The 12,555-nt window shown below is 37.3% G+C and overlaps 1 protein-coding gene and 1 long non-coding RNA gene across 8 annotated transcripts in view; one reads left to right on the top strand and one right to left on the bottom strand.

Annotated features, from left to right (window-relative positions):
* PALLD (palladin, cytoskeletal associated protein) overlaps nucleotides 1-12,555 on the bottom strand; it is a 554,902-nt gene that overhangs the window by 37,522 nt on the left and 504,825 nt on the right. For 6 of the 7 annotated variants that reach the window (XM_072623162.1, XM_072623155.1, XM_072623156.1 and 3 more), the window contains one exon: nucleotides 4,016-4,151. In XM_072623162.1, the coding sequence (XP_072479263.1) occupies nucleotides 4,016-4,151 (136 nt within the window). Of the gene's footprint in view, nucleotides 1-2,387; nucleotides 2,478-4,015; nucleotides 4,152-12,555 lie in introns of those variants that run through there. The other variant, XM_072623161.1, reaches the window with a different exon arrangement.
* LOC140513459 (uncharacterized) lies at nucleotides 6,522-7,691 on the top strand. The gene is made up of 2 exons (XR_011970184.1): nucleotides 6,522-6,643; nucleotides 6,988-7,691. It is a non-coding gene; the product is annotated as an uncharacterized lncRNA (long non-coding RNA).

Below are 12,555 nucleotides of genomic sequence, written 5' to 3'. Positions count from 1 at the left end.
ATGAATCCAAAATTTATTGGAAGCACTACAGTTAAGAAAATATGATGAGAAAACTTCCAAAACTAAGACTTTCTTGTGATGTTCCCAGTATTGATTTGGTGCTGGTCTTTGTTATAACCAGGAAGTGAAACCAGGAACTTGCCAAATTAAAAACAGTCCCAAAACTTAAACAATTTCCAACTTCAGATAAAGTGTGTTTGTATTGTTTGTATGTGTGTGTATATGAATGTAAAGAAGGGAGGGGCTAGCAGGGGCAGTGAAGGGTGTTTTCCCATTTCATTCCCATTCCACAATTTCAACATGAAGGGTGTCAGTGTCCAAATGAATTCGCTCATTTCCAGAAGAAGCTGGAATACATTAATTGCTATGTCTTGCGTAGCAAGTCTTTTTATTATTATTATTTATTTGTTTTCAGTTTTCTACAATCACTTCCATATATCTTGGATTTTTTCCTTCCCTCTCCCTCTTTCCCCCCTCCCTCCCCTTTCTGAGTCAGCATGCAATCCTACATAGGTTCTACACATACATCCCTATTAAATACATTTTCACCTTAGTCATGTGGTACAGAAGAATTAAAATGAATGGGACAAAACATAAAACAAAACATAACACCAGAGAAAATGGTCTGCTTCATTCTGAGATTCAATTCCATAGTTCTTTCACCGGATGTGGAAAGCATTTTGCCAACTTTTTAGGTCCTTGCATTTGCATAGTAAGTCTTGAACACCACACAAAGCCAACTTTCTAAATAGCCACGCCACTTCTATTTAAAGTGTGTCATTACCTGCTCTGAAAAAGCTTATAATCTAATTATGGCAGTGCGTGGGGGAAGATCCTTACACAAATAACTGAGTATTAGGAGAATGTGACAAGAGTGAATATAATGTGAAAATTTTGAGGAGAGAAGAGCTTGAGTGATCAATAAAAAATAATTAGAGAGGTGACAGGTGAGGCAAGGGAGGCCCATGTTGTAGCAGTCAAGGGAAGAGAGAATGTCAATAATTAGAAATGGTCAACAGCATGAAATCAATCAATCAATATTTATTAAGCTCCTACTATGTGCCAGGCATTTGCTAAGCACTGGGGATATAGCAAAAGACAGTCCCTCTGCCCTCCAAAAAAGCTTACAATCTGACGAGGTTGAAGGTCAAGAATAAAGATAAATAAATTTGGTGAAAAAAAAGTACATCATTATTAATTCACAGCAAGACCACCAATACCAATCTGAAATCCACTCATTAAGGAACAGGCTTTGAGACAAAATCAGCTGTATTTTTAAATTTTGTGTCCTGTGTCAGTGGGTCACTGAGGCAGCCAGTGGGCTTACAGTCAGGAACTGATTCAAACACTCACTAGCTGTGTGACCCTAGACCTCTCCAGCCTCAGTTTTCTCATCTGAAAAATAGGGATAATAATAGCACCCACATCAGAGGGTAGTTGTGATGCTCAAATGAAATGATTTATGTAAAATACTTTGTGAAAAACCTTAAAATTCTACATAATTATGAGCTACATAAAAAATGAGCTATTATTATTACTGTGTCCCAAGGAGATATAGTTAATTCCTTGTATAAAGCAGTTAAAAAATACCCCAAACAAAATGAGAAAATAACACGTGACATTAGGGAAATTATTTTTCTTGAGAATATTTTCTTCCATATAGGGAAACTCTGATTCACTTGTTTTAAGTTAACAAATATGAATATTTCAGGGAACCTTATGCATGTCATTTACTACTAAACTGGGATGCATTTTTAACTTAATTAATAAGTACAAACACAGCCTGTGGACCTGATCCAACCAAGAGACATTCTGTATGGAATGTTTAAAAAAAACTGGAAAGGTGCCTTTACCTAGCTTGAACAAGTTGATGTTAAGTATTTGTTTTAGTATTTCAAGGGCTCATTTACAGAGCCAGGGAGCTTTTCCAGATCATGTACATTTACACATGCAAGCACTTATTGCAAGAAGTCAATATTTTCCTTTCATGAAAATCCTCTGCAGGCAAGAATGTTGGGCAGATTTTCATTTGTGTTCTATTTCTTCCTGAACTGAAATTAGGATGCCCTCCTAATTAAAATCAGCATTCAGTATCTTTCCTTTGCCTTATCTAGGTTATAGTACTTATACTCTCACTTTCTAGTGCCCTGATAATAAACATCTTTAGGAAATATGCCTGGAATGGAAATATTTTTTGACTCTGAAAGAGACTCCTGACTAGGCAAGTCCAAACCAAGAACTCTTTCTCCTTCTTCCATTTAAACACCAGGTAATGATTCATGGTGCTCAGCCCAGACAAAAGCCCCAAGAAAGCTTTCTGTCTGCCTGGGAAGCAGCTGAACTCTCCAGTCCCACTTTCCCAACTGCGTTAGATGACTGGGACCTACCGAGAGGAGGCCAGCAGAGAACACTGACGAGGAAATAGTTGTGTCTAGTGGAGCAGAGAAAACATCTTGTACTTTCTTACAAGATCCAAGATTCTTCATTTGGCTTCTCTGTGGTATAAAGATCAGTTAATTTTTTCTCTAGCTTTTTTTTTTTTGTCTGGCTGCTTAGCAAACTAATAAGAGAGTCAAGGGACTTCTGTTTTTAAAAACTGGCTTCATTCTTTCTCATTCCTGGGTCAGCAACTGACTGGAACAGTCTGTGGGGGTGGGGAGAAGAAAACCTATACCAATGAGTAGATGTATCACATAAAAAGTACATGTAGTCACACCTATCAGATTGGCCAACATGACAAAACAGGAAAATGATAAATGCTGAAGATGTGGGAGAGTTGGAACACTAATTCATTGTTGGTGGAGTTGTGAATTAATTGCAACCATTATGGAGAACAATTTGGAACTATGCCCAAAGGGCTATAAAAATGTGCATACCCTTGGACCTAGCAATAGCACTTCTAGGACTGTATCCCAAAGAGATCATAAAAATGGGAAAAGAACCCACATGTACAAAAATATTCAAAGCAGCTCCTTTTGTGGTGGCCAAGAACTGGAAATTGAGGGGCTGGCTATCAATTGGGGATTGGCCAAACAAGTTGTGGCATATGAATGTAATGGAATACTATTGTGCTATAAGAAATGATAAGCAGGTGGACTTCAGAAAAACCTGGAAAGACTTGTATGAACTGATGCTGAGTGAGGGGAGCAGAACCAGGAGAACAGTAACAGCCACAGTGCAATGACTGACTTTGATAAACTGAGCTCTTCTCAGCAATGCAAGGATCTAAAACAACCTCATAAGACTCAGGATGGAAAATGCTATCCACATCCAGAGAAAGAACTATAGAGTCTGAATGAAAATTGAAGCAGACTCTTTGCTTTCTCTCTCTCTTTTGTTTCCTCTTTCTCATGGTTCTTCCCATTAGTTCTAATTCTTCTCTACAACATGACTAAGGTGAAAACATGTTTAATATGAATGTATAAGTAGAGACTATATCAGACTGCATGTCATCTTGGGGAGGGGGGAGGAGAAGAAGGGGGAGAAAATTTAAAACTCAAAATCTTATGGAAGTGGATGTTAAAAACCAAAAACAAATTAATTGTATTAAAAAGACCCATGTAGGAGCAGTATTGAGGGTAGGAATGTTATGTTGAGTATGGCTCTTCTTTCAGAGGCCTTCAATCTAGTACATATTCCTGGGTAGATACAAACCACTTCAGAGCCCTCCCCCTGCTTCAGCTTAATTTGCTTGTATCCCTGCCCTCTCCATCTTCCCTCATTTTCTCCTCAGACCCAATTCTGCCTCCTTTATTCCCCTCAGCAATGCTGAAAGAGGCAAATGGTTCAGAAGAGTATATTAAGGCCTGTGTGGAGGAAGTATAATGTCATTCCAGTTCTCTTCTCTCCCTCTAAGCCCCAAATTCAGAATAAGAATTCTGAGATTTAAAGCAAAAGGTAAAACCAAACCCAAAGGATGTTAAGAAATGTGCTGAATAAAGTATATGCAGCAGTTTTCCAAGCAGCTAACCAAGGGACCCTTTGAAGTCCAAGGCCCACATTTATAATTAAGTACCGGCTGTCCATTGTTCAGAAGGTCCTCTTTGAAGCGAAGCTTCCTTTCAAGGTCTTGAATGACAGCATCCTTTGTGCCTTGAATCTCTTCATCAGAGGCTATCCTAGCAGTTCTGCCAGTCTTCTTTGGAAATCCCCTGCAGGACAAAGTACAATAGGATTCCTAAGGCAAGATAGTGTCTTATGGTGCCTATGAATCTTTTAGTTCCACTTCAAACAAAACGACAGAACATACAGCCTGACAACTTGCCACTCTCATTCTTTTTCTCTGCTATATCTGTTCAAACAGTAATGGAAAGAATCATAAAAGGTATTGCTATAGCTTGAGTAACCTGCTCTTAGAATGCATATGGGCTGAAAAGTTGACATGTTTTTACAAAGGCAACATATTTCACTAGAAATAAGTAAGGGCAAGGAATAACTAGGACCTCAATTTTAGGTTTTAGTTCTGTTTTGGCCACTAAAGACTATGACCATAATAAGTGATACTTTCGTTTTGCATAAACTGAAGCCCTGGGATGTGAGGTTCATTTCTCTCCCTAGTGTTAAATATTCCCTTAAAACCACATGCTTTTCCAGAGGCTCAGGAGATTTGGAACCTCATGAGGTGAAATTCCAGGAGAAAAGTGAATCCCTTCTTCTTTCCTCTGCCCCAATTATCTTTGCTAGAGGCAGAGATAACATTCTGAGGCTATGGAAGTAAGAAGTCAATGATGCTAGGTGTTTGGTATCTTATTTGGTCTAGATCTCAAGCAAATTGCAGAACCTGTCTACCTGTGTACTGTGTCTTCATTTTCTCTACCTCACCCTTCTTCTGCTTGACTTAGGCTATAATAAGGATCAGAGAGTAAGTGAGTGAAGTCCATGGTTCCTGAAATAGCCACAAGTCAAAGCTTAAGTTACAGAATAGAAAGACCTGGTAGTAGAGAGACCTAGAAACCTGAGAGCATACCATCCACAAGCACCTAGTTTTGTGAGTATGTACAATAAAATCAATGGAACTCAGGTTGAATCTGTTGAAATGAGTATTAAAAAATTGTACTGCAGAATATTAGTTTCACCTCCATGGTAAAACAAGAACATTCAGCAAACTTTAATGGGAAGGATAAAATTAGGAATATGATACAAGTTCTATAATTCAACCCCCCACCCATGCTACAATGTGCCCTCTCCCCAGATCAGTCCATCAGTCAAGAAAAACAAACAAACAAACAAATCAACCACTTTTAAGTACCTACTATGTTCCAGGATCTGTGCTAGGCACTGACAATACAAAGAAAGGCAAAGACAATCCTAACTGTCAAGGAGCTCGCGGTTGAATGGAGGAGACAACATGCAAACAGCTATGTGCAAACAAAATTTATACAGCATAAGTTGGAGATAATGAACAAGGGAAAGCCCTAGAATTAAGAGGGTTTGGGAAAGATTTCCTAGAGAGGTGGGATTTTATCAGAGACTTGAAGAAAATCAAGTAAGCTAAGAGATATGGCTACTCCTTACTTCTAATCATTCTCTTAGGATGTCAGGAGTTCTAGTTGGCTCAGAGTATCTTTTGGCTTTCTTTGAATTCTAGGACTTAGCACTTAACAAAGATTCTTGTGATGACAGAGTTTCTTAGGCTTTTCTTTTCTGGAAAGCAAAGGTGGAGAGTTAAAGCTATCTTGTGAGAAGGAGTGGGGAATAGATTTTTAATTTCAGTAACTCAAGAAATTAAACTGAGTAATTTCAAATCTAGAAAACTCCAAAGGACCAAAGTCATAAGGTAAACAGTTTTAAATCAGGATTTGGTAATAATTATCCATAAGACACTTCTTAGCTCTAAATCTGTGTTCCTAAGATCTACATTCTCATCATTACATTATGCAAGAACCACTACATAACTATGAGAGTGAAATTGTTCTCATATCAGAACAATTTTACAATTCTACACTTTACGCTGAGGGCTATATACTGTTCTTATGTACAGAGGGAAGAGACAGATTATTTTCAAGAGAATAAACCTGAATTGTTAGCCAACATGGGAGTATACCCCAAATCACCAATAAGAGAAATTGCAAATTAAAACAACTCTGAGGTTTCACTGTACCCCCATCAAATTGGCAAATACAACAAAAGATGAAATGTAGGAAGATTGGAATATGAACGCACTGTTGCTGGAGATGTGAACTGGCCCCATCATTCTGGAAAACATAATAGAATCATAATTGACTCAGGTATCACTACTAATCATACAACCCTAGGGATGTCAAACATAAATAAATGTCTCATGTATTGAGAAATATTTTTTGTAAAAGCAAAAACCCCAAAACAAAGTGTTCATCAATTGGGAAATGACTGGACAAATTTGAAAGTACTGATGTAATAGAATATTTTGTGTTAAAAGCAACAACTATGAAAATTCAGTGAAATTTAGGATTTGAATGAACTAATATGGAGAGAAATGGGCAGAACCAAGAGAACAATTTTCACAATGGCCATACTATTGTAAAAGAAAACTGCACTTACAGGTCAACAGAACTCTGATCAATGAAACTGACAATTTTGATTCTGGAGGCTCGACAATGAAACAAATCTTCCTTCTCTGTGCAGAGAGGTGGTGGACTACAGGAATAGTGCTCTTTCAGACATGGTAAATATGTAGGCTTGTTTTGCTTAACTATATACTCTTATGGGGAAATAACAAGAATTCTCTCTGGCCAAAATATAGCATAAAAGCTGCCAGATACCCATGATGAAAGCAAGAATCAAAAGACAGGTGGGTGGGAATAAAATGACTTGACCTTATAAGCTTACATTTTATTCTGGCTTGAATTAATTTACATGCTAAGTCAGAAAATATTTAACCTTACATTAGATAGCTGGGTCTTTCAGACATAGAAAAGCTAGGACAATTTTAGCCAGGGAGCACTCTGCCTGGCTTTTGTTTATATGAATATGTTTTGGCACTTGCTAAAAAGTTATTTGTCTTCCAAGGCTAACAGAATGAAGCTGAGATGGTTCGCAAGTGACCTTGAACTGATGAAGCTCAGAATCTGGCAGCAGGGTGGAACATTTAGAAAACAGTGCTGAGTGAGCTTAACACCAACCAAAGACTACAGGTAATCAGCAGAGCAGAATGTAGCTGAGTCTATGTGCCCAGCAGTACCAGGAGGTAAGCTAAGCAACATGCCCAATGGAAAAGCCTCACCAAGTGGCAGCATGATGGTAACATCATGAGAAGATGAGGGTTATTATGTAAGAATTGTCCCTTCATGTGTATCAGCTGGCTATTTGTATACTATTTCTGTAACACATATGATCCCTGTTGCATGTCCAATCTTTCAGTGCATGGCAGAGGGGGCACCAGATTTCTGTGGTGAAATGTTCCACATTACCTTTCCTTACTGTGCTTTTTCATTAATACGTTTACTCTGACTTGTGTCCTCTGCCTAGTTAAAGAAAAAGGACACATCATTGGGGGCTCATTATAACTCAGAGTAGAAGTGGCTTCAACTCTGAAATTTGAATTGGTTATAGCTTTAAAATTGCAATATAGATTTTCAACAAAATAACAATACATTTTGTATCTTCTTCTGAATCTGTGTACTTACAAAACTTGCTTTTACTTTCTTTTTAAATATAGTTATACATATACCTTCAGCATGTATATTCAGGTACTTAATAAATTTCTTGTTGAATAGAGATGAACTGGTTTATCTTCACTGAAAAACATGAATTGCTTTAAGTACCTATCTTTTTTCCACACAATGGCCTGACTCCTTTGAAAAATGCCATTGTTAGAACTCTTCCAAGTCCTTTTTCACCTTCAAATAGAATATTTAGTCTTCTTGGATAGATAATTTTGGATTCATGATATCATGCATGCTTTTTAATTTATACACATTATATTTAATTTCTCCATTTATTCCCTGTCTCCTTGGAGAAATCTTCTATGATCTTGACTGATGATCTTTGGTCAAATTTATTTTTGTGCTTACAAGATTCCTTTCATGTCACTATGCTGTTGGAGTATAATCATGTGTCTTTGAAAGTTAAATTTAAAATTTTTCCATATCAGAGTTGTGTTAGTTATTTGTATTTTGTCACTTGCTTTGGATAATTTCAGAAAGATTTTTTAAAATGATTTCCTAGAATATAGTGCTTTCCATTACAGTAAATCGGAGATTGATTCATTTTGATCTATCTTCCATATTAGTCACTTGTATTCTATTTGGTCAGTGCTATCCAGTGTTTTGGACAGTCATGGGCCTACCACTGGTTGCTTCTATTTTTTTCAAAATTGCCATAATGATCAGTAAAAAATTATTTCTTCCTAATCTTTTTAAGCCTGTTTTAACTCCAGTCTTGGATCCTTTCATGATTTAATTTTTTTTTTTTTAGCAATTCTTCTTATGATTTTCTTTATAAGTGTTAATTCTTAATTTCTTTTTCATCTTATTCATTTAAGACTATCTCTTGGGATGTTTTATTTTATTTCTCCATTTCTGTGACTTCAATCAAGTACTTTAGTTTTCTTAATCACTCCTTAGTTTTGTTCTGTTTTTTAAATTTATACTGGCACTCTGCTTCTCTAACTTTTCTTTTTTCTAAAGCAAATGTTAATTACCTTGCATAGCTTTTAGCTATTATTTTTTTCTCCCTTTTCTTTAATATAGTTAGTCTTTTTTTTTTTAAAGGAAACTGTGAGAAGTTCGATTATCTTGCAATTTTTCATCTTTTCATCTGAACTGGAAATCTATTTTTGGTCCTTAAACACTAGAGGATATTTCTGTCATTTTTGGATCTATTATTTCATAAGGGTGGTAGTTACTCTACTGGTATAGATTGAAACTTCCTTTTGTCTTAGTTTACTGTCTTTGTGGTTTGCTGTGGCTAAGGAAGAAAAAAAAACCCACCCTTTGGGGAAGTCAACCTTGTGAGGTACAAGAGAATCATATAGTGTTTTAGAGATTTTATTATGGCAATGTATGATGGGTAGATTGAGACAGAATTAAAGGCAGGAAGACCTTTGGTTATATATACTAAAGTCTAATTATGAGATGATGACTACCTGGATTAAAATGGTGGCAATGGGAATGAGAATGGAAAGGGTAGGTGAATGAGAGAATTTGGTAATAAATTGTATAAAAGAGGATGAATATGAGGGAAGAGTCAAAAAGATTCTAAACTTTCTAGCTGGAAGAATATATTGGTAACAGTAATAAATAAATAAGGTAGTAGAGAATGAGTATGGGAGCTAGAACCAGTATTATTAGCAAGGGGAATGGAAGAAAGGATGGTGGTGCACATAGGATGAATGAGCCTTCCTCTCTTAAAACTTCTGCGAATTGCATTTGTTTGGACATTTGGTGATTATTAAATGAAAAACTAAACTATGCCAAGGCATACAGAGAGCAAGCTGGCTGTGGGCATGCCTTCCCAAACTTTCTACATGAAGTCCTCCTGCTATTCCAGGACTGAGTCTTTCTCTGTGCTTGGACTAACAACTGTGCATGTTAAGAATGCCAGTCTCAAAAAACATCTCAGAGGCAGAGCCAACATGGCTGAGTAGAAGGACAGCTCTACCCCCATAGCCCATAAAATACTTGTAAAAAATGACCCTAAACAAATTCTAGAGCAGCAGAAGCCACAAAATAGAATGAAAGAGATTTCCAGCCCAAGACAGCCTGGAAGGTCAACAGGAGAGGTATATCGCACAGTGTTTGGAGTGGAGTGAAGCCCAGCTGTGTCCGTGCAGCTTGGCAGGGACAGGACTGGAGCAGGCTTCAGGGCGTGGAATCACGGGTAGCCCCTACTGTTCCCAGATTTCTCAACCCACAAATGGCAAAGACAACTTCAAAGGAGAGTAAGAAAGCTCTTTCACCTGGGTGAGAAGGGAGCCCAGTGTTGCCCCAGCCCTGGCCCCAAGGTGGCAGTAGCCACTGTGGCAGCAGCACCCACTTTTGGAGCCCTCTGCATAAAGACCCTAGGAGAATTGAGCAGCTGATCTGAGTCTCAGTCCTGAGTGGCAGTTCTGGGGTGAAGAAAAGCACTGGGGTGGTGGAGTTGGTGGAGGCTCTGGAGAGGGAATCCTACTCATAGATCTGGGTCAGAAAGTGCTTGTGGTTGCTCCCAGATGAGAGTGCAGGCCAGGAGGGGAGTAAACTCCTTTCCTTAGATTGTGCCACCTTGGAGGAACTAAGAACTAACAGGTCTCTAAAGTGTACCCTCCACTTGACAAAGGACTCAAAAGTCAAGTAACTGGCTAGGAAAATGCCCAAAAAAGGGGAAAAAAATAAGACTATATAAGATTAATTTCTTGTTTAACAGATATTTTCTTCTATCCTTTCTGATGAGGAAGAACAAAGCATACTATCAGAGGAAGACATAAAACTCAAGGTTTCTACATCCAAAACCTCCAAAATAAATACGCAATGGTCTCAGGCCATGGAAAAGCTCAAAAAGGATTTTGAAAATCAAGTAAGAGAGGTGGAGGAAAAATTGAGAAATGAGAGCAATGCAAGAAAATCATGAAAAGTGAGTCAATAGCTTGCTAAAAGAAACCTAAAAAAATGCTGAAGAAAATAACACCTTTAAAAACAGACTAACTCAAATGGGAAAAAAATTCCAAAAAGCCAATGAAGAGAACAATGCTTTAAAAAGCAGAATGGGCCCAATGGAAAAGGAGGTTCAAAAGCTCACTCTATAAAATAGTTCTTTAAAAATTAGAATGGAGCAGATGGAAGCTAATGACTTTATGAGAAACCAAGAAATTATAAAACAAAACCAAAAGAATGAAAATAGAAGACAATGTGAAATATCTCATTGGAAAAACAACTGACCTGGAAAACAGATCCAGGAGAGATAATTTAAAAATTATTAGTCTACCTGAAAACCATGATCAAAAAAAGAGCCTAGATATCTTCTTCCAAGAAATTATCAAGGAAAACTGCCCTGATATTCTAGACCCAGAGGGCAAAATAGAAATGGAAAGAATTCAGCAATCACCTCCTGAAAGAGATCCCAAAAGGAAAACTCCAAGGAAAACTCCAATGGTAGCCAAATTCCAGAGTTTCCAGGTCAAGGAGAAAATATTACACACAGTCAGAAAGAAACAATTCAAGTATTGTGGAAATACAACCAGGATAACACAGGGTGTAGCAGCTTCTACACTAAGGGATCGAAGGGTTTGGAATGTGATATTCCAGAACTCAAAGGAGATAGGATTAAAACCAAGAATTACCTACCCAGCGAAACTGAATATAATACTTCAGGGGAAAAAATAGAATTTCAATGAAATAGAGGACTTCCAAGCATTCTTGTTGAAAAGACCAGAGCTGAATAGAAAATCTGACTTTCAAATACAAGAATCAAGAGAAACGTGAAAAGATGTTATTTGTAACTCATGAGATGTTTTTCAGTATTAGGGTAGTTAGAGGGAATGTATACATGTAGGTGGGTATGGGTGTATATGTATGAGTATATTATATATGTGTAGGTATTTATATGTACATGGGTTTATGTAAGTGTGTATATATATACACACACACACACATAGAGGACACAGGGTGAGCTGAATATGAAGGGAGCATAACTAAAAAAATAAAATTTACTGTTGAATGGAATGTATTAGGAGTAAAAGAATGGGAGAGGTAGAATGTAGCAAATCATCTCACATAAAAGAGAGAAGAAAGAGCTTTTACAGTGGAGGGGGAAAAGCAGGGAGATGAAAGGAAATAATTGAGCTTTACTCTCATGGGATTTGGTTTAAGGAGGGAATAACTCACACTCAGTTGGATATGGAAATCTATTTTACTCTACAGGAAAGCAAGCAGGAAGGGGATAGGAGAAGGAAGATAATAGAAAGGACAGCAAATTGGGGAAAGGGATAATCAGAAGCAAACACTATTGTCAAGGGAGAGAATGGAATAAATGAAGGGCAGGATAGGACAGAGGGAAATGTGGTTAGTCTTTTACAACATAATTATTATGGAAATGCTTTGCACTGTTACACATGTATGACCCATACTGAATTGCTTATTTTCTTCAGGTGGGTGGGGTGGGAGGGAGGGAGAGAATATGGAACTCAAAGCTTGTTAAAGAATGCTAAAAATTATTTTAGCATGCAACTGGAAATTAAGCTATATAGACAATAGAGTACTGAAATCTATTCTGCCCTACAGGAAAATAGAGTGGAAGGAGGATAGAAGGGTGGGTAATAAAAAGGAGGTCAGACTGGAGGAAAGGGTGGATGGGGTGCATGCTATCCTGGGTTGGGGGGTGGGGAGAGATGGGGAGAAAATTTTGAATTCAAATTCTTATGGAAGTGAATATTAAGAACTGAAAAAAATTTTTTATATATATACATACATACATACATATGTATGTATGTATGTATATATATGTAAACATATAAGAGAATGCCAGTTTCCTGGCAAGACTAAATGATGTTTCTTGAGGGATCCAAGTGAAACTTATTTTGTCATTTAAACTCAGATCTCCAAGTAGAAAAAAGGATTATCCTATCTCACTTTCCGACTCCAATTCACAGAATCTATCAGA

The sequence above is a fragment of the Notamacropus eugenii genome, chromosome 7, assembly GCF_028372415.1.
Source record: "Notamacropus eugenii isolate mMacEug1 chromosome 7, mMacEug1.pri_v2, whole genome shotgun sequence".
NCBI lineage: Eukaryota > Metazoa > Chordata > Mammalia > Diprotodontia > Macropodidae > Notamacropus > Notamacropus eugenii.
This window is presented reverse-complemented; position numbering and strand designations above follow the sequence as displayed.